General features: G+C 39.3%; 1 protein-coding gene across 5 annotated transcripts in view; it reads left to right on the top strand.

Annotated features, from left to right (window-relative positions):
- Window positions 1-22,773, top strand: part of EPM2A (EPM2A glucan phosphatase, laforin) — a 144,123-nt gene that overhangs the window by 35,689 nt on the left and 85,661 nt on the right. Inside the window, exon 1 of one of the 5 annotated variants that reach the window (XM_025866281.2) lies at window positions 2,132-2,711. The exons of 1 other annotated variant lie outside the window; for it this stretch is intronic. In XM_025866281.2, coding sequence (XP_025722066.2) covers window positions 2,246-2,711 — 466 coding nt within the window. In that variant the 5' untranslated portion in view covers window positions 2,132-2,245. Of the gene's footprint in view, window positions 1-2,131; window positions 2,712-22,773 lie in introns of those variants that run through there. 3 more of the 5 variants (XM_073894047.1, XM_025866280.2, XM_025866282.2) reach the window with 3 other exon arrangements.

Below are 22,773 nucleotides of genomic sequence, written 5' to 3'. Positions count from 1 at the left end.
GAGATACAATATTAGTTACTTCATAGGATTGGTGAGAGAATTAAATGAGATAATATGAGTTTGAAAACCACATGCTTAGTTCATAATAAGGGCTCAAGGGCTATTATAAATTTTATGGTTAATAAGTTCAAATGATTAACGAAGTATGAGGAGGCTTTGGAATATGCCCTTTTGGTCTTGTTCTTTCCAATTGCATTTTACTTAGTGCATAATGTAGCCATCATATTTGTACTATATTTCAACCTATGCCATAAAATATTACATATTTTGTTTGGGGATTAAAGCGGTACTTCCAACTGTTAAAATTACTCAACTTTTTTTTTTTAAAATTTTTTTTTTTATTAATTTTTTTGAGAAAAAAAAAACAAGAGAGAGAGAGAGGGAGAGAGAGAGAGAGAGAGCGCGGGGGCGAACAGGGCGGGGGGGGGGGGGGGGAGGGTCAGAGGGAGAAGCAGATCCCCCGCTGAGCAGGGAGCCCGATGCGGGACTCAATCCCGGGACTCCAGGATCATGACCTGAGCCGAAGGCAGTTGCTCAACCAACTGAGCCACCCAGGCGCCCAAAATTACTCAACTTCTTTATGATGAGGGAAAATGAAAGGAAATAATGCCTCTTGAACAAACATATTGTCCTTTCTTCCTTTCTCTTTCTTCCTTCTTTTTCTTTCTTTTCCCTTCCTTCCTTCCTTCCCTCCTTCCTCCCTCCTTCTTTCCTTCCTTCCGTTCCTCCCTCTCCCCCTCCTTCTCCTTGTTTTATCTAGGGAATGGACAGTACTCACTTTGGAAGAGCTGGTGGGAATAATGCCATTTGGAAAGTTTACACACAGGCTGCTTAGCACAACACAAGATAGTCCTGAACTGTCAGCTCCCAGGGTCCTTGCATGGCCAAATGACTCTTAGTTTCCTAAAATTAGTCTAAGACTATTTTGTTAACAGCAATTTGAATAAACTGACTCACATGCCACCGTGATTTAATGTCTGCTTTGCTACTGAATCAGCCATGTTTGGCCAGCCTTGCCGTCTTCACATTTTTCTTTGTGTTTATCCTTAAGCTTAGCAACCAACCAAACACGGAACGGAATATCAGTATTTAAGAGGAAAGCATATTAGCTTACTAACTGTTCCACTGAGAGACTGAGTTTGTAGCGTTTACATTTTTGTACTTCTTTTTGTTTTACTTATGATATTCTTAATGTATGAAATTTTGGCTCCCCCCCTCCCATTTTCCCAAGCTTTCAAATACTGGTAAAAACATGAACTAGAGATATTTTATGTGTCTCTGGTTCGTCTAAGAGATTGTTGTGTTAAGTGGTGAGTATACAAATAGAACAGGAGAACAATTTTATTAAAGAATCAAAAAATAACAAATATGTAAACAGGAAGGATGGTTATCTTACAGCTGTGACAAAAATTAAAAGCCTTCTCCCCAACCATGTAAATAGGTTTTGTTTTTTTGACCAAACGGCTATAAATCTGTATTTGACACAAAAGCGTTTTGTTTACTGAAAGCAAATTTTTAACAACAGGTTTTATTTTTATGCCACCAAAAAAATTATGTCACACATTTGTAATCATAGAATTATGGTCTTTGTTTTACCTCGAAAAGGACTTGAAAGTATTTACTCCAAACCCGCTTTACATATACTAAAAATATAACATTTTTTGAAAAAAATGTAAGCGATCCTGTGTTATTTCAGGCATCTAATTGGCCTAGACAAGGGAAAAGTAACCAGCGTTTTTTTGCATCAGCTCTGGGTTCTGAATGGCGTCTCTTCCACCAGTCAGAGAAACCTTTAGAGTTTAGCAGGGTCTTTCACGATGAATATATTCTATACCCTCACTTTACAGATAAAGAACCGGAGGCCTAGAGTAAGGGACCTGTTTAAGGGCCGGGGCTCTCCAGCTACCGCGGCCACGATCTTCCCCCAACTTCACGATTCCGCAGGCTGCTGTCTACCTGCCATGCCTTTTTTTTGTTCACGACCCACAAAAACATAATTTCGAGTCTTTGGGAAAGGTGACAGGAAAATCGCAGGGCTCCGGAGATGTTCTCCTCCCTTCCCTGACCCGTTTGGACTCCCTTTTCTTCCCTCCGCCGCGTCCCCAGCCGCCCCGCGGAGCCGCGCTGCGGGCAGAGGCGGCCGGCCCGGGCACGTGTCCTTCTCCGCCAGAGGACACTTCTCCCGCGGCCGCTGCCCGGCGCCACAGGCCCCCAGCTGGGCCAGGCCCGGCTCCTGGGCCGCGTGATGCAGCCCAAAAAAGGTGCAGCCTCGCACGTGTCCCAGCCGGCGCCCCGGCCTCTGGCGACCAGGCCTCCCGCGCCGCCGCCCAATCGCCGCGGCCGCCTCGCGCTCGGGCCACGTCCGCCGGCCGCGGGGGCACCGACACGCGGAGCTGCGCCGCCCGCCGCCATGCGGTTCCGGTTCGGGGTGGTGGTGCCGCCCGCGGTGGCCGGGGCCGGGCCGGAGCTGCTGGTCGTGGGGTCGCGGCCCGAGCTGGGGCGCTGGGAGCCGCGCGGGGCCGTGCGCCTGAGGCCGGCGGGCACCGCGGCGGGCGCGGGGGCGCTGGCGCTGCAGGAGCCCGGCCTGTGGCTCGGGGAGGTGGAGCTGGCGCCGGAGGAGGCGGTGCAGGACGGGGCGGAGCCGGGCCGCGTGGACACGTTCTGGTACAAGTTCCTGAAGCGGGAGCCGGGAGGAGAGCTCTTCTGGGAAGGTACTGGGAGCTGGCGTCCGCCCCGGGCGCGCACCGGCGGCTCCGGCCTCGGCCTGGGGCGGCCCGCCCGTGCCCGCTCCCCCGGCGCTTTGCCCGCTTCCCCGGCTTCGAAAGCCGCCCCGAGCTCCCCGGGCTGACCCTTGGCTGCGGGCCGAACTGTCGCCGCCCGCCGCGCCTCGGGCTCGGGAGGCGTCCCTAGATTCGTGCTGGGTCCCGGAGCGCCGGCCCGCGCCTTCGCTCTGTGACCCTCCGCCTCTTTCCCACACGCCCGGTTCCCGGGGTGTTTCCTGGCGTGCCAGCTTCGGGGCCCAGTTTCCTAAGTCTCCCCACGCCCCCTGCCCCGGGTCCTCCCCGCGCCAGTCCCCGGCCGCCTGGCCCGCCCCGCGGCTCGCGGGTTCACGCCTGAGCTCTGCCTTAGTGGTTTCTGTGTCCTCATTTCCACTCCCAGATCGTTCACTAAGGAACGACCCAACCGGTGAAGCTAGCCTGTTCTCTAGTCCACGCGCCACCTAGTGTGTGGTATTTCTTTTCCTTCCTAGATTTGAGAGTGAACCAGTGCAAAGACATTGAGTGTTTCGCTTTTTGGATTTTTGAATGTATTGATTTTTATAAAAACAGTATGTGCTAGTTGTAAAAAAAAAAACACAACAAATTTCAAGACAAAAACTTGTTTCCTCCACACACCTTAAGCCCACTGCCTTCTGCCCAATATATGTGTGTCTATCTCTACCTGTCATGTATGTAATATCTTGCCTTTTCTTGCTTAACGATATGTTGCGGATACTTTTTAGTGTCACTCCATATAGATGTATTTTATTTTTTAAAAAGGCAACAAAATATTGTGTCTAACTAGTGTGCATTTAGGTTGTTTTCGTTTTCCTCTGTTGTAGACTGTAGTAAGTAGCTTGATTGGAAGTCCCTGTATGGAGTTATCTTTGAGTATTTGGGAGTGTTGCTGTAGGGTAGATTCTGAGAAGTGAAATTGTTAGGTCAGAGTGTGGCCATATTTTATATTTCAGTAAAGACTGCCAAATTATATTCTGAAAAGGTTATACCAATGTAGACGCCCCCAGCGATGTGTGAATTCAGACAGCTCTTTCTTAAATGTGTACAAAGCAGAGGATTAGAATATGTGTGATTCAATAGTTGTCTAAAGCTGATGAATGTCTCTTTAGAAGTATGTGCTTCGGTGAGCGCTGTGAATTGTGTAAGACTGATGAATCACAGATCTGTACCTCGGAAACAAATAATACATTATATGTTAAAAAAAAAAGTTAGTAGGAAGGGAAAAATGAAGGGGGGAAGCGGAGGGGGAGACGAACCATGAGAGACTATGGACTCTGAGAAACAGGGTTCTGGAGGGGAGGGGGGTGGGGGGATGGGTTAGCGTGGTGATGGGTATTAAAGAGGGCACGTTCTGCGTGGAGCACTGGGTGTTATGCACAAACAATGAATCGTGGAACACTACATCAAAAACTAATGATGTAATGTATGGTGATTAACATAATAAAATTAAAAAAAATAAAATGAAAGTAAGTAAAAAAAAAAGTTTATATGACAAAAATGGGCCATTTAGTCCATAACGATGTGGAAACAAAGAATCGGTAAAGAACATGAGTATTCTGTAATACGTTTATATATTATTATCCTTGTCCCACTGGGTTTTATGGACGGGTGGCGTTTATTGTCATCTTGTATTACCATGCCTGCATGGAAAGGTATCCTCACCAGTTTATGCCCTTCTTTACAGGACAACTTTTATTAATAATATTATATAACATTTTTCACAATAAAATATCTAATAATTTTAATAAAAATTAAGGACTTCCCCCTCTCTAGTCCCCCTCCTTTACTATTTTTAGCTTTTCTGATATTCCTCCCAAAGTTCTAAATAATTTGCTTATATTGCTATTTCTTAATGTATCAAGTTTAACTTTTCTGTTCTTAGATTTTCTGAGTTACTATATGTTATATATAACATTCTAAAATTAAAATTAGACAATATCTACTGACAGCTGTGTATCCATAAATTTAACCATCATACTTGGTCTGAAATATGAGGAATTTAACTTCATTATCTCTTTCCTCCCTGCTCTTTTTTATATACTTTATATAAAAATTATATATGTATATAATTGTTGACTTGCTATTATGTAGAAAGTTCTGTGTTATAATAAAACTATTATGTAGGAAGCTACTCCTGTATAAGAAGATAAGAAAAATAGCTGACACACATTCTTCTCCTTCTCCTTACTTTGGCTAATTATTTTCTCTACATTGGCAAGTTTTTATATAATTTATATTTTGTTTTATAATTGTTACTATTCCTTCTTGTTTTAGAGTGATAGGTTGATTCTAAGAATGGTAAATTAACAAAGAGTATTATGAGAAAAATCATAGTCAGTATTTAAGAGTAAGGATTCTGGAACCAGAATGCTTGGGTTCACCAACCCGTGTATGACCTTGGGCAAGTTACTTAACCTTACAGTGCTGTTGTTGAAAGAACTAAGCTGGCTAATAAATCTAAAAAAATTAGAATAGGGCTTCTATTAAGTGTTAAATAAGTGTTAGTGATCGTTATCTTTACTGTTATAATTAGGAAATAATTACTGCAGAACCAAGTAGTGCAATTCGACTCATAAAAAAGGAAATGTAATTCTGTAACGTGGAACAGAAGGAAGGAAGTCTCTTACACTACAAATCATGATCAGATTTTACTTAAAATGATACCAGGGTTTGTTTTACTTCATGTTTGGGTGGTAATGTTCTTCTACAACTTGTTTAAAAATTTCTAGTTAATTTTTTTTTTTTACCAGAAGCAGCACAGTGATCATCAAAATTTCCTAGCTTGATTGCAGTATTGGATGAATGCAAATTTCTCATTTTTTGAAAATTTTTTTGCCTTGAACAATTGGGATTCTTGTTCTAATTTTCACTGATGTAGAGCTTTCAGAGCACAGCTATCTGGGACTTTTTTTTTTTTTTTAATTGAACTCCTGTGTTAGTTACCTTGTTTTGGATTCCATGTCTTCCTTTTTCTTAAGTATCTTAGTCATTTTGTTGAATTGTATCCTAAAATAATTTTGAAGAAACAGTAAATGGGAGATAAAATATCCAGTTCCTTAAAAATGTCTTTATTTTGCCCTCACACTTGACTGCTCCTTTGGTATTCTAGTCTCAAATTAATTTTCCCTTTGAAAGCTTTGCCTCAGTACCTTGTAGTACCCATTGTAATGGGTAATTGTGATGTCAAACTAAGCCCATTCCTCTATAGGCAATCTGTTTTTTTCCTCCCTCTTTGGAAGCTTTACAACCTTTTCTTAAATTATTTTACCAGGATGTATCTGAGTCTCTTTTGTTTATATCACTTGACAATGGGTTGGCTCTTTCAATTTCAGGAATTGTTTCTTTCAACTCAGGGAAATTTTTTATTTCATTTCCTTCCCTGTTTTCTCTCTTCTTTCCTCTGAAATGGCTGTTTAGCCATGTAAAGTCTAGGTTCTTTTTTTTTTTTTTTTTGTGGGCATCTTGTTCCAGCACCATTTATTGAAAATTCTTTCCTTCCTTTTTTGATGTGCCTTTATTAAAATTCATTTGCCTGTATTTGCACTGATCTATGGGCCCATTCTTTTATCCATGTCACACTGTGTTGATTACTGTAGCTTTATGCGAATCTTGAAATATTAGTAGTATGAGTCCTCCATCTTTGGTTTCTTCAGTATCATGTTGGCTCTTTTTGGTGTTTTGCCTTTTCATTTATGTTTTAGAATCAATTTGTTGATATTACAAATAGCTTGCTGTGATTTGATTGGGATTGCATTGAATATATATATATCAAGTTCAGAAAAATTGATATCTTCACCATATCGAGTCTTTCAGTCTCTGAATGGAGAATACATCTCCATTTAATTAGGTCTTCTTTGATTTCTTTCATTAGGGTTTTGTAGTTCTCCACATACAGATCCTGTACGTGTTTTGTTAAATTTATACATTTTGGGGGTGTGTGTGCTATTTTAAATGGCGTACTTAAAAACTTGTTTTAATTACAGATGTCAATTGTTCATGGCTGATAACATAGGAAAGAAATTGACTTTCACATCTATTGATTTTTGTTTGGATGCTGGATATTGTAGTTTTTCATTATTTTAGAGTTTGGAATTTTTTTTTCTGGCAGTAAAGTTATTTGTGGATTAGTTTGTTATTTTTGAAGTTTATCTTGAAGGTTTATAAAGGCAGGTCTATAGTAGCTTTTACTGTAGGGCTAATTTAGCCCTACTACTAAGCAATGACCCTTCTGTGTTCTCTTTTGAATGCCCCATATATTAAATAAGATCTCCTCACTCTGATGGAAATGCAAATGTTTCCCAATTCTGTGTGAGCTCTGCCAGTTCTTTGGAATACAATATTAAGAAATTTATTGTTTGTTTTTTGTATGGCTTCCCATTTGTTCTTTGTATGGCTCTATCAGATTTCATCTTATACATCCACAGATTGGCATGAAGCCAAAGAATCTAAGAGAACTTTATGCAGATTTATGGAACTTTCTCTTCAAGGCTTTCTCATTTCTGGAATTTGGTCCTACAAATTCCAATCACTCTGTTCTCCCCAAACTTGAATTTCTATTTCCTTAATCACTGAGACCATTGAGTTCTATTTGAATCCCCTTCCTGTGTCATGGTTCAGAAATTCTCTAGGGGCAGAAATCCATGGCATTCATATTGTTCACCTTGTTTCTTTTTCTTCTCTCAGAGATTAAAGTCCTGTGCTGCCTTTTGTTCCACATTTAAAAACAATTGTTTCATACATTGTGCCATTTTTTTAGTTGTTACTTTTATAAGCAGGAGAAGAAATCTTGGACTGATTTTTGAAAGTTTGCAGGTAGGTACTTTTCCAGTATATTTTTAAAATTTTGCAAAAGAATTCCTGATTTTGTTGTTTATTTCTAATATAATTATGTATATGTGTGTATATATATGTACATGTATTCATACGCAGAGACACATACATACATAGTCTAAAATCTGTATCTTTCTTGTTAAAATTAAGATTGTTTTCCTTGGGAGTATCTTCTAAAAGGGATGATTAATAACTACAGTAGGGTTGTTAGGAGGACTAGTTTATAAAGTGCCTAGAACAAAGTAGTAGCTATGACTTTAAGATAGCCAACAATTTATAGCAGCTGAATTTCCTCAGTCTTTCCATTTTCAAGATGAAATTTATTGATCTTTTTATTTTTTTTTAAAGATTTTATTTATTTATTTGAGAGAGAGAGAATGAGAGATAGAGAGCGTGAGAGGGAAGAGGGTCAGAGGGAGAAGCAGACTCCCTGCCGAGCAGGGAGCCCGACATGGGACTCGATCCCGTGACTCCAGGGTCATGACCTGAGCCGAAGGCAGTCGCTTAACCAACTGAGCCACCCAGGCGCCCTGAAGTTTATTGATCTTAAAGGTAGTTTATGTCCATAGAAGCAACAGCAGTTATATATAATATTGGACTAATCCATACACTGACCCCAAACCATACCAGCATTGCCAGGATATTCTAGATCATGCTGCAACCTCCCAATAATTGTTTGCCTTACCCATTTCTACTTGTGCTTTCTACTCCAGCTGTGCTATACCTTGGTGAAGATAGGTATAGGTTTGAGTGGAGCATAGATGGACATGTACTGCATAAGGGATGTCATCCATATTCCAACTGAATTTTGTGGATAGAGTGCACTCAACTTTTTTTCATCTAATTGCACAATTCTTTTTTATCTTTAATTTTTTAAATTTAAATTCAATTTAATTAACATATGCTGTATTATTAGTTTCAGAGTTAGAACTGAATGATTCATCAGTTGTGTACAACTCCCAGTGCTTATCGCTTCAAGTGCCCTCCTTAATGCTCATCACCCAGTCATGCCATCCCCCCCCGACCTCCCCTCCAGCAACCCTCAGCTTGTTTCTTATAATTCAGTCTCTAATGGTTCAGTGCACTGTTTTAATTGGATAAACTTTGACTAGAAGAATAATCTGCTAAATATAACCTTAGTCCTTTGTTTCATCTATTCTGAGGTGAGAGTCTTTTCAAGAACATAGCTATGCTTACTACACTCAAACCATCAAAGGCATCATTAAAAAGGCAATACAGAAGGACCTGGTAGAGAGTTACATGAGAATAACTTAATGAGATATGAATGACAAGTATAAAGGAAACTTTGAAGAGTGACATATGACATGGTCAAGAAAGAAAGATTGATTTTAGTAATAGTTTATTACCATTGAATGCAAAATTCTAACTAAAAATTATGATAAATGAAATTTAACTGTTTCTTGGTCAGCTGAAATTATTGTATGATGATTGCATTTTAGGATGGAGAAAGTGGGGCCCAGAGAGGTTTAGCAAATATCCCAAGCTCACACTCTGCTAGCCTGTGGGAAACACTGGCTGTGGGAAACTCCTTCTTTAGGCAGGTGTCCTGATTTGGCACTAGGCAGGGCATGGAAATTCGGTGAGTGAATTTGAATATTCCATATACAGACTCTAACTCTAGGACTTCATAGATGAGAAGGAGTACCTGCGGGCTGCATAAGATCTGGGATATCTCTGTATTACCAGTGAGAAGGGAAGTGACAGAGAATGAGAAAAAATGGAGGGGTGAACTGAGACTCTATTTACTCCAAAGGCTCCCTTCTCTTGATGTTCTCTCATCTCTCCTCCCCACCCCTTTCTCTTCAGAGGAGTCACTGAATGTGTTCTATCAGCCAGAACGACCTGAAGTTTTAACAACATCAAGAAGGATATTCAAACCAAAATGAGAAGCATTTTTTTCCACTCTTGGATCAAAACCAGTTGTATCAGACAGAGGAGAATAATCCCGGAGCAGATACTACTGCACTTTCGTATCCTATCTCACCCCGTACCTGATCCTCCATCATTTGCCAGAGAGTTAATGGGAGCGGAAATGAAAATGCTTGCTGCTTTTAGGTGGTTTGTTCATGTCCTCTAGAAGCAGAATGAGGTTCTAATTTTAGGAAAAGTTAAAGAAAATATTGTTGCATGCTCACACAGTGGGGAAGGAGAAAAGTTATGAACATTTTCTTTTTTTTTCAAAAGATGGTAAAGCAACTATGATCTTAACAATGTTCTTTTGTGCTCCTGTGGAGACAGACTAATCAGTTGGATAAAGCATTAGTTTCAACAAGATAACGCATTTTATGGTGTTTAATTTGGGGAGATAAAATGCATATAGTGGAGATTTTATACTCCATTAAGTATGTTTCTTTGTGTAAAGATAATGCTCGTGAGTATTTGGGATGTGAGTGTGAATGAGGGAAAGATTTACAAGTTGGATTTGTAGAAAGCCAGAGAATGGATGGATAGCTTAATGAGATGAGAAAAGTCTGAAGACATTTCACCTTTCTGTGAACGAGACAGGCTGAGCTGGCAGGTCAGGTCTGACTCACTGGGCTTCCACTAGGTGTGAGCGATGGCTCTGTGTCTTTGGACTGGCACTGGTGCCGGGGCTTCCGAACAGGAAAGCTCATTAAAGTATTTTATTATTCCAAGATCATCGTCAACTTGAATATTGTTATCTGGAAAATGTTCTGTTTTCCGCTCTGATGGTGAGATCCTGGGCTGTGTCCAGCTAGCTCAGGTCTGTAATACAGCCAGTGTACACTGAGTGAGAAGCTTGACATTTTCAGTTCTATGACCTTCATGTTTTTAAATGTTAAATCATAATGTCACATTAACATAACACAGAGCTTGATCCTGAATTTTCACTAATTAAACCATAGAGAATTAGAGGTATGGTTACTGTGAAATCATTTTCTTTTCAGTTTAGTTGTAAAAGGCTCTATATTATGTCTACGAGCAAAGAAAAAATTTAACATTTCACCCATGATTGCCAAAATTTCTGGACGTTATATTTATAGATTTTATGAACTGTACCTTTGGCAAAAGTTAATATGACATTTAAATTCATGTTTTTTGTCATAAATTACCAATTTATTACCTTCTTCATTGATTGAAATCATTAAAAATCTGTCTATTTGATGAGAGTGACAACCATTACCCAGAACAATTCTAGAGCTGGAGAAATTTTGAACTCCCATACACATAAGACTGTATTTGGGGGTTGCACTGTTATTTCCATGATCTTAGATTCGGAACTATGCTAAATACCATCTGTTGCATTCTGAGGCTGTGCAAATTCTGAATGTTGAATACAAGAAGGCATTGGTTTAAAGTGTTGCTTTAACACTTACTAGTTCAGAATAATTATGAGGAAGCATTGAGCTAATACATGTGAACATTCTTTGTAAATGGAAGTAATAATTATTTTGTGCTAAAAATATTGACAAGATTTTGTTATTGGCTTATTTATGTTTATCATTTTGGTGATACTTCACATTTATTTGCCATGAAGGAGTATCCCATAAAAATTTTATTAGAAAAGCACTTTACCCCTGAGCTGTGTATACATTTTTGCAAAGGCTTCAGTCTTCACTTATGTAATCTGTTTAGAAATTTGAATGTGCAATTTTCACTTGATGATGTCTTTTGATTGTGGTTAAAGAGGTTTTATTATTTTTCAGAGAGATGCGCTTAGAATTCATTAGTGAATCCATCTAATTAGGTGTGAGGAATGTAGAGAGAGATATAGCCCAAATCAAACTTTAAAAAAGGGAACTCTTTTAGGTACTCTGCTATTACAAGGGTGAAAAAAATGCCATGAAAATAAAAAATACTAATTTCATGAAACCTCACATTTTAGTATTGTTTAAAACCTTATTTTGGGGGCGCCTGGGTGGCTCAGTTGGTTAAGCGACTGCCTTCGGCTCAGGTCATGATCCTGGAGTCCCGGGATCGAGTCCCGCATCCGGCTCCCTGCTGAACAGGGAGTCTGCTACTCCCTCTGACCCTTCCCCCCTCTCATGTACTCTCGCTATCTCATTCTCTCTCTTAAATAAATGAATAAATAAATAAAATATTTAAAAAAAAAAACACCTTATTTTGGTAATAGCCATTGAGAAAGGATGTCTATAACTCTCTTTTCGTCAGGAAAAAACCCTAACAAATCAGAATAGGTATTTGATTCATTAATTCAACTCATTTTACACACAATTTTGAGGCTCAGTTACCCACCTGGCCTTGTGATAAGTGCTGGGAAACAACGATGAAAAATTCACAGCTCTTGAGTTTAAGAGGTTTACATTCTACCTGAGAAAAAAAGGCTTATCATCAAGGAAGAACTATAACAGAAATCTGAAAATCTATATGCAGTGTAGTGGAGGAAGTTCATCCTCATAATCAGGAATGGGAGAGGGATTGTGGAAGTCTTTATGGAGGCGATAGAATTTTAAACTTGGTATTTAAAGAAAAACAGGATCTTCCCTCGTTATTTTTTCTGTAATTATGAAAATAAAAGCAACACAGTTATTCTTAAAGATCTGTCTGATGTGACTCCAAGAGGAAATTGGTGCTCTGACTTGATCTTCTATGAGTGAGAATCCTGGTTTTATTAAAGTGACAAGGGAAAAGCCAGAGTCTGTGGGTTCAAAGGCATTAAGTGTTTAAGCCTTTTGTGGTAGGACTCCCTTGGAGTCCTGTGATGTGTGGCTGAGCTGTAGGGTTTTTGGTGAAGGAATGCTGAGGGAGAGTGCTGGGGGGCAGCTGGTGAGAAAGGTGGGAATGGGGACTATAAGAGGCAGAGGGGCAGCACTTATGGGGTGGTGAGCAGGGCCTTCTTTCTTGAGGCCTAGAGGACTGAGGCAGGTTCAGCCTCTCTCACTGCTTTATTCATTTGGACCACTGCTGTTGGCATCTTTTCTTTTTCTTCAGATGTAACTCCGGTAGCTCTCTAGCGAATTTTCTAGATACACCAGTGATTCCCTAACCTGATTGAGCATTAGGATCACCTGGTGAACTTCTTAAACATACAGATTCTTGGGTCAATCACAGACTTATAGAATCTCCAAAAATGGAGCCTGGAAATCCATATTTTTAAAAAGTTTTATTGAGATATAATTCACATATCATAAAATTCACCCCTTTAAAGCATAAAACGGAGAGGTTTTTAGTATATTCACAAAGTCAACATGAATTATCCAACATTTTCACCACTCCAAAAGAAAATTTTGTACTCATTACTAATCAATCCCCATTTCTCCCTCCCCCATCCTCTGGCAAATGTAGTAATGGACTTTCAGTCTATGAATTTGTCTATTCTGAATATTTCATATAAATGGAACCATACAACATGTGGCTCCTTGTAACTGACTATACATGCTTCATTCATAATTTTATTGCTATCCATATCATTGTATGGGTATGCCACATTCCATTTATTCACTCATCAGTTGATGGACATATGGGTTGTTTTCACTTTTTGAATAATGCTGCTATGAACTTTTGCATAGACATGTTTTCACTTCTTTTTATTTACTTGTTTGTTTGTTTTCACTTCTTTTGGGTATATATCCAGAAGTGGAATTGCTGAGTCATGGTAACTCCGTGGTTTACAATTTGAAGAGCTGTCAAACTGTTTTCCAAAGTTACTGTATCATTTTATATTCCCACCAATATTGCATGAGAGTTTCAATTTCTCCATATCCTTCGTAGCACTTGTTATTGCCTGTATTTTTAATTTTAACCATCCCAGGGTGGGTGAAGTATCTCATTATGGTCTTGATTCTCATTTCTCTAATAACTGATAATGTTGAACATCTTTTCATGTTCTTATTGGCCATATGTCAACGAGAGGATACTCATTTGTGAGTGTATCTTCTTGGAAAAATATCTGTTTATATCACTGTCCATCTTTAATTGGGTTATTTGCCTTTCAATTGTTGTGTTGTAAGAGTCCATGTTTTTTAAAAATCTACCTCTGGTGGGTGTACAGATAATACTTGGATGGACAATAGGAAACTAGGGTTGGCAGCTGACATACCTAACTTGGGCTGAACATTGAAGCCTTTACCTTGAGATGCATGAATTAGTTTTGTATAGTACTTTATTTTGTTGTAAACAAGTAAGGCAATATGATTTAATGGTGATTTAATGGAATTATCTGTTAGGTACATTTATCTTCCTTGGCCACATATTACCAAGTTCATCTTTCTGTGCACTACCATTAAGTGTAAGTGCTCTGTGAGCCTCTTTCCTCAGATCACCTCTTATCTTAAACTACATTCTTCCTTTGAAGGATTGTCTCCAATCTTGTGATGATATAGCCCTAGCTCTCATCTCTTTTCTGGACTGATATATTCTATTATCTATAAGACTTTCTCATCTGGATGTCCTGTAAGTACTATAAACTCAATATATCAAAACCTCAACTACTGATCAACCTCCACAAAGCTTTTTTTTTCTGTGTTCCTGATTTAAAGACGCTAGCTCAGTCACTTAAGTATGTGGAAGCATAACTTCTTATAGGCTGAGCTGATTGCATGATGAACCCCTGAGGTATGCCAAGCATTTCCTAGTTCACATCCTTAAGAGATTTTGATTTAATAGCTCTGGGATTGGCCAGGGAGTAAGAATTTTACAGTTTCCCCAGGTGCTTTTAATAACCAGCTGGTTTGGGAGGTCACTGTAAGAGATTCTGTAAATTGAAATATTTCAGTCCCCCCCAGCTACCTTTTTATTTTCATCCTGCTGCTTCTGTTATGGTTTGGTTCCTTGGTATTTCAGTGGCCTTTTACATGATCTAACTACTTTGTGTCCTTTCTCTATTCAATCTTTCCTCTACCCTGCTACCAGAATTATCTTTCTAAAATACAGATTGGATGATGTCACATGTGCAATTAAAAATTATTTGATGAGTTCTTGTTTCCTATAAAATTAATCTAAACTTCTTACTATGCCATTTGAAGCTCCTCACTGTTACCTACTTTTGTCTGCATTTCTGCCACTTCCTGAAAATAGTCTTAAGTTTCAGCGACCCAGACTCTTATTTTCCCCCACCATTTCATGCAACTCTTCGATAGTGCTCTGCTCTTTTCTTCGATTTCTGTCACAACGTGGCAGTCTTAGATCTCCAATGAACCAGGCTACATTATTCCATTGGCTTTGGTGGAATAATGAAAACCAATCAGAGGTAGCTTCTTCAAATAATTTATATTTATTATACAATTTTTAAATACAACAAATGATTATATAATGTAGAGTTATTGGATCTTTCTAAGCCAAACCTGATTAATGCACAACACTCACACATGCACATACCTATTTCTTTGGATTAGGGATACAGGGGATTAGTAGCTTAATCTCCATGGGGTGTCTGTCATGGTCCATTAGCGGCATTGTAGGAAAGATCCCTTTCTTTTTCTCTGGCAGCTGCTGAGGCCATCAATGTTGATTGGATTCAACATGAATGCTTTCATTAGGGCCTCTGGTCAGAGACTTATCTTCCAACATTAGCAGAGGGGGAAGGAATAGTATTCACTCCCCCAGCTGGAGTATTTCTTACTGAGCCATGAAAATAGCACAGAGTTCAGTGAACTCACATGGTTTGGTCATATATGATTAGTGCCTATGCTGCCTCTCTTGCCCCCACTGGGCTGGTTGTGAGTTTTATATAGATTTAAGTTAGGTAACTCTGATGTGTTGATCCTAGATACAATTTGTATACATTCGGCTCTGATGGCCCCACCTAGATGGCTATAGTTTTATTTATATGTACATTAAGCAACCCTGACATGTTGCAGCTGATCAGATGTCGTATCCTTCATTGGACACAGGCAACTTTCATGAGTTTTTATTGATAAAATGCTATGTCAGTACTGGGACTTAGAGCCATAATTCAAAGTTATAAACATTCTAAATACCTTTCTGTCTACTTGTTTAATACATACTCATTTATATCTGACGTGTCTGATGCCTACACATTCCCAGTCCTCTAGCCTTCTATGGTAACCCTTTCTTTTAACATCCAAGTAAAATTGCTTGAGTTCCCATATGACATACTGAGAGATGTTAACCTCTTGCCTATATGTTACCCAGAACCACCTTTCCTCAGCAGATTTGGAAAAGTTGGGGTGTGACATACTGCTATTATTTACCAATGTCCACATCTTCTCCCTGTGGGTGGATTATTCTTCTTTGCCCTGTTGAAGAAGAATATCTTTGTCATATGGCTTATTTTGGTCAATAAAATATAAGAGGAAATGATGTATATCACTTCCTGTTGCTTTGCTGCACTCTTTTCTCTGCCAAGAGATTACTATTGATGTTTCAAAAGTGACTGCTCTGTCTGATGGTCCCAGCATGAAGATGATAAAAATGAGAAGAATGGCCCTTAGCCAGGCTACAGTGAACTCTAGCGTGGGCAAGAAGTAAACCTTTGCTATTCTCTGCCATCTCATAACTTGGGTATTTATTATCATAGCATGTCCTATGATCTAAAACAATGCCCGGCATTTGGCAGGTGTTCATTAAAATACTTGATGAATGAATGAACTTGAGCAAGGCACTTTCCAGTTGTCTCAAACTGGTATACTCATACCCTCTGTGCTCCCATCTTTAGTGTGGTTCTGGGCTAGTGACTTTGTAGCCCAGGATAGAAATGCACCATTGTCTTAAAGCACCTTTTTCTAAAAGACATTTGAGGAAAAAACCACATTATTTCAAATTGAAAGAGACATGTCATATAGAATAGAACACAAACCTCACAGGAGTTTTTATTTGTTTATTTTTATTTTTTAGATTTTATTTATCTATTTGACAGAGAGAGAGAGAGAGAGAGAGAGCGCAAGAGTGATCACAAGCAGGGCAGGGCGGGGGGGGGGGGGCGCCAGGCAGAGGAAGAGGGAGAAGCAGGCTCCTCGCGGAGCAGGGAGTCTGATGCAGGGCTGGATCCCAGGACCCTGGGATCATGACCTGAGCCAAAGGCAGACACTTAACTGACTGAGCCACCCAGGTGCCCTCTCACAGGAGTTTTTAAAGGAAAAATACAAGTCTTCAAAGAATTTTCATGCCAGTATACTGCCTCAAGCTATGTTCCCAAGACCCCTTGGAAATGTTTGAGAAGCCTTGATAATCTTTGAGTCTCAGTTTTCTCTGAAATACAGTGTTTAGTCAAAGGCTCCTTAGGAGGAGCTATCTGGTGTAAGCAGCAGTGAACTGGGAGCCAGCAGCCTTGGGCTCCTGTGTTTGCTTTGCTGCTAAATATGCGCAGGACTCTGTCAAGTCATTTAATTGACTAGAACCTCAGACTCGGGAAAAGATGTACTCACACAGTGCTATCTATACCACTGGATTTTATTTTTGAAGAATAATATATTTGAAAGGACTTTGAAAATTATTAAGCTCTACCATTCCAATTGAAAATGGTTAGGAAATTCTTAAAATCTTTCCGAATTTGAAGATTTTATTTATAATTCCACTGGGTGGCAGTATTTCACTTGTACTCTACTATTATTCTATAGTTTGTATATAATCTCAAAGAAAAGAGTTTAATCACAATCTCATTCTCTCCCAACCTTATCTTCTCACTTTCTCATCCTGTGCACTCCCTGTCTCCCAGAACAATTCTGAAAAACAGTTACCATCCGTTTAAAAAAGATTTAATGACATAAATGTGAAGATAATTACCCTAAGACAGCAGTTTATCCAGAACTACTGCTTCATTTGGGAAGAAGTATTAGATAGCTTAATTTTGCTCAGTTGTAAGCAAATTACTTTAACGTAGGTAATTAAAACCAGTTAAAAATCACCGTTGGCTTTTTGGGTGAACGTTTTAACAATTATTTTTTTCAATAAACTCATGTAGACATTTTTGACTGATAATACCATGGATGCTTATTTTATCCTATGTATCATAAGATCATAAAGCTGTTGTGCTGATTCTTTTGGTATCTGCTATGACAGAACACTTTGTCGTGGTTCTGTATCAGTTAACTGAGCCAGATTTTCTTAGAGAATTAATTCTACAAGGTGAGTTTAAGACAAGTACCCATATAAAGCTTGGTAAGTGATTCCTTGCTGACTTCTCTTGAAATTGAGGCTTCAATGTAAGTGGTGGGCTAGGTCTGCTAGAGTCGTCTTGTCCTGTAGCCTGGAAAAAATAAAAATTCCTTAGCAACATAATGGAATGCTAGTTTTCACTTATAAGGAGACCACTGATGTGATTTTTAAATGGCTGAAATTACTACATTCTATACAAGAGAAAGTAGCTGCTTTGAAAAAATTAGGCTGTTTATAAAACTTCATGTAGATAGAGAAATCTTCATAAATGGTGATATTTGAAAGCAAATTTTAATTTTGTGCCAAGTAAGTCTTTGCTGTTTTCAGGGAGGAAAAAAAGAGTAAGTTAAAAAAAAAAAAAGATGGTTGTCTAAATTTGAATTGATAAGTTAATGAAAATTTCATCTCTTTCTCTGATGGCCATAATTATAAAGCACAATTCCTTTTTTCTAGTATACATCTTAATGATAAGCTATGTGCACTGTGTGCATGAGCATTTAAACAATTTTTTTGAGGAAGGTTATCCATAGCCTTGCACTGATTCTCAAAGGGACTTATGACCCACAAAAAGTAAAAAATAACCCTGATGTTTCACCATCATTACATATTTTAAAGTAGCTTTAAAATTGCTTTAGAAGTCTTACCTCATCAGACAACAATCCTGATTTATATAAGGGAAAAATGGAGGAACAGTGCATCTTGGTTTCAGTAAAGAATTTTAGAAAAATCTCCCAATTGTTTTTGTCCATAAATTAGAAAGTGACGGCTGGCTAATAGGTTAGTTAGGTGGATTCATGCTAGTTGAACAACTGAGCCTAATGTGCCCAGATTGATGAACCAGTAGAACATGAGGGTGAGTGCAAGTGGCTTTTTACAAGTCACTTTATTCTAGATCCTTTCCTGCTAATCTTCTGATCAGTAATTTAGGAAGCATGCTAATCAAATTTCCCAATAAGAGCGGGAGCGAGAGTGGCAGTTTTGTTTGAGAGAAGCAGTATTCAAAATATGGAGTCCCCAAAGTAGGAAGAAACCAAGAAGAAAGTAAAAGACAAGTCTTAATATTTGCATTAATAAGTTATTGTATAAAAATAGAGAACTAGAGAAGTTTGCCTTGAGAACAATTCAAAGTGAAAAGATTTGGGAGTTTCAGTTGGTTCTAGGGAGAAGCCGGCATGGTTTGGGCACAAATTGGTCAGAATTTATAAAGTAGGTGAGTTGCCAGAAAAATCAGGGTTCCAACTTGTCTTTGGAACATGAGCCCACGTGGAGTTACTGTTATTGTAGTCTTGTCTGGAAACATACAGGTCTGAACAAAGCTGTTGTTGAAACAGTTTGAGCTCATTTTGGGATATACCTGTTTTCTGAGTCAGTGTACAGTTTGCAAACAGACAAGAAGGACTGGGAGAGAGAAAAGAGAGGAGTCATAGTGGTTAAGAATTCCTATTGAACACCAGCTGTGGTAGGCCCTCTGTTAAATCCTTTAAATGGATTATCTAAGAGACTTCCCTCACAACAACCCTGTGAAGTAGATAGTACTAGGATTCCTTTCTCAGAAATGAGACAATGGAGGCACAGATGGCTTAAATGAATTTCTCATTACTATTTACAGACAGTAAGTAGTAGAGCTTGGAATGGAGTCCTAGTCTGGATCATGAGCCCATGCGTTTAATTGCTCTACTAGACTGCCTTCTAGAAGAAGAGTATTGCGGAGCCAACAGGGGAAAGATTTAACAGAGAGCGGTCACTGTCTTTAAATGCTGCAGGCAGGTAAAGAAAGATAAAAAATGAATCTGACAGGAGATGACTTCATTTCAAGTTTTTTCAGTGGAGTGTTGAGGGCAGATGTCAGATTGTAGTGCCCTAAAGAATAAATATCGAAGGAGGGTATATCTGGTGAGGACAGGGCCGGTCAGGGGAAAGATGAGTTGTAAGAGATGATGGCCGGGCGGCCCACAGGAAAACTGGAAGTGGAGGCGTGGGGGAGGTTTATGGCTAGAAATGGAAGGAGGAGATTTTCTGTACAGTAAAGAGGTTCTACAAACCAAACATACCAGGAACTAGACAAATAATCTGTTGTCTTTTGTGCAATTTTCAAGAGTGTAAAGTACATTAAAATGCTTTTAGTTTTGGGGCGCCTGGGTGGCTGAGTGGGTTAAGTACTTGACTCTTGGTTTCGGCTCTGCTCATGATCTCAGGGTCGTGAGATCAAGCCTGAGTTGGGCTCTGTGCTCAGTGGAGAAGTCCACTTGGGATTCTCATCCTCTTGCTCTGCCCCTCACCGTGTGCGCGCGCACACATGCACACACACACACACACACACACACACTCTCTCTCTCTCTCTCTCTCTCTCTCTCTGTCATAAATAAATACATAAATCTTTTAAAAATTTTAGGGGCACCTGGGTGGTTCAGTCGGTTAAGTGTCTGCCCTCGGCTCAGGTCATGATCCCAGGGCCCTGGGACCCAGCCCCCCGCGCCGCGGGGAGCCTGCTTCTCCCTCTCCCTCACGCCTGCCGCTCCCCACCCCCACTTGTGTTCTCTCTCTGTCTCTCCCTGTCAAATAAATAAATAAAATCTTTAAAAAAAATGCTTTTAGTTTTACTGTTGATTTCTTTAAAAATACTTTACAATTCACATTTAACGCATTGGATACTTTTGAATGAAATCAGTTTTGAATGAATGAAATGTGGTTTCTCCTGTCAAGTGGTTTGCTGGAGAAAGATGACTTGCTCAGACCCATCACAATCACCATCAGTGGCCTAATTAGCATTTGTTTCCCCCTTACTTTCCTTGTCTAAAAGAATCCTGATTTGTCTTGGTAGCACTGGGGATGGATCATTACTGTTTTAATCTGTGTGGCACTCTCTTTTTTTTTTTTTAAAGATTTTATTTATTTATTTGACATAGCGAGACACGCGAGAGAGGGAACACAAGCAGGGAGAGTGGGAGAGGGAGAAGCAGGCTTCCCGGAGTAGGGAGCCCGATGCGGGGCTCGATCCCAGGACCCTGGGATCATGACCTGAGCCGAAGGCAGCCGCTTAACGACTGAGCCACCCAGGCGCCCCTGTGTGGCACTCTTATTCCGCACTCTCCTCCCCCCCCCCCCCCCCCCCCCCCGCGCCCCAGCAATTGGTTTAAGGATGGCTGTGTCACCTAGTTCTGGCTGAGATGTAAGAAGTCTTTTAGGTGAGGTTCCCAGGAAAGCTTTCACTTTTCTCATGAAGAGGAACGCATATTCTTTGTCCTTTTTCATGGCTAGGAAGTGAAGTATTCAGACATGATGCCTAGAGGTCACACTTTGAAACATGAGGTGACAAGTATGACAACAAGGTCAATGTGTGAAGGATGGCAAGGCAGACATTTAGAAAGCACTTGGTATTCCATCAGTTCTGGGCGGCCTGGCTTTACACTTCTCGTTATGTGAGAGAGAGACCTGTATTCATTGAAGTCACTGTTGGTCAGATTTTGTGTTGCTTGCATCAGACAGAGTCCTGAGACAAGCAAAATCCTTCTTCATCTGTTTCTTGTATAGATGTAGTTTATGGCTATGGTAACTTTTCAGATAATCTTTCTGATTGACCCTCTTTTATTTTTTACAGCCTACAGTGTCTCATTAAAAGGGTTGAAAACAATATGGCTTATCAATTTCAGAAACAATTTAGTCTTTAAAAATTATGTCTGACCACTCTATTCTCTATTTCAATTAGCTGTGCATTTCTAATTTCTTTCCAGTAACTAGAGTAGTGCCTACATGATGTTTGCATCAACTCTATCATATCAAAAAATATTTGTGCTGTGGAAGAAACCAAGTCATAAAGCCATTAGAGATGGTTTTCACTTCAGAACTAGGTCAGTTCAAGGGAATCTTTTATTCAGCCATTTGTTTCACATTCTAGATAATCTTAATTGAAGAGAGATTTTATGCCAAAACATTTACTTACTATGAAACTGCTGAAATGTGTGTCTGCCTGGTTAGGAAGAGGTTAAATTTAAAATAATCCTCAGTGTTCTTCAGAGTTCCTGGTATGAATAGGATTATTTTGTGTTCTTTGCATTGAAATGTTCACACTCTTGAGATATGGCGGTTAGGGAAGGTTATCACCTCTGCCTCCACATTGTTTGGCTTAAAGTACACAAAGACAGGTGACATGGGAGCTTTTGTAGTGGGTGTGAAGGTATGAAAAATGAAGTAGTGAAATCTGGTTGGAAGCATTTTCTTCATATAGTGAGTCTAATACTAATAAAGATGCTTTATCTATTTTTAGAGTGTGACTTGGATTTGTGTTCAGACGATGAAACACAATTTCTAGTCAATTCTAGGAGTGCTGTGGAGAGAAAAATTGACCTGTCTATATAAAACAAAAGTCTAGACACTACCATAAAAATTGTTTAAATGACAGTGGGAAAATCAACATTAAAAATTATTAGAACAATTAAACAAAAATTTATTAAACACATGAATAAACATCTCTGCATGTGACATAGAAAGGAAATGCAGTATCCAGCAAATATATCCAATTATGCAGAGATGGAGCATTTTAATATGCCGATCTTGTTTAATCCCTTGAGTCATGGCATAATTAGCTACCAGAAGATTCGATCACTTCAAATCAGATGGTCAAATCTTTTGGCTTTGCTCTTAACTATCATCACATCGAATGAATTAATAATTCATTCTTAGTGCTTTGAGTCAAGTCTAATAAGAACAATCTAAGTTTCAGATTTTCTCTAAAAATTATATAAGGAGAGCTCTGTTACTGTGTTTTATTTTAAATAGAAGTATAATTTCCTGGTTATGCCATTGTTTGGGATACTTTTCAAGTGAAACCTCAATCCTTGAGATGCTTCCCATTTTGAGATGTGTGTATCATCATGAATCACTAATTAATGTAAATCTTCCACATTAATAAAAAATCTGACTTCTTAAATAATGGCTAGAGAAGTGGTAACTCTCTTCTCTGCTTTGGCAAGTCAGTTGTTTTATAGTGCTTGCTTAGCATTGGTCAGTAATATGAACCCCCCAATGACTCTATATTAGGTTGTCTCTCTACCCATAGGAATAAACAGATTTGTAGCTATTATCTGTTTCCTGCCTTGAATCATACTCA

The sequence above is a fragment of the Callorhinus ursinus genome, unplaced genomic scaffold, assembly GCF_003265705.2.
Source record: "Callorhinus ursinus isolate GAN/ISIS: 27379988/994484 unplaced genomic scaffold, GSC_fseal_2.0 scaffold6, whole genome shotgun sequence".
Lineage (NCBI taxonomy): Eukaryota > Metazoa > Chordata > Mammalia > Carnivora > Otariidae > Callorhinus > Callorhinus ursinus.
Note: the sequence above shows the minus strand (reverse complement) of the source record. Positions and strands in the feature narration are given on the sequence as shown.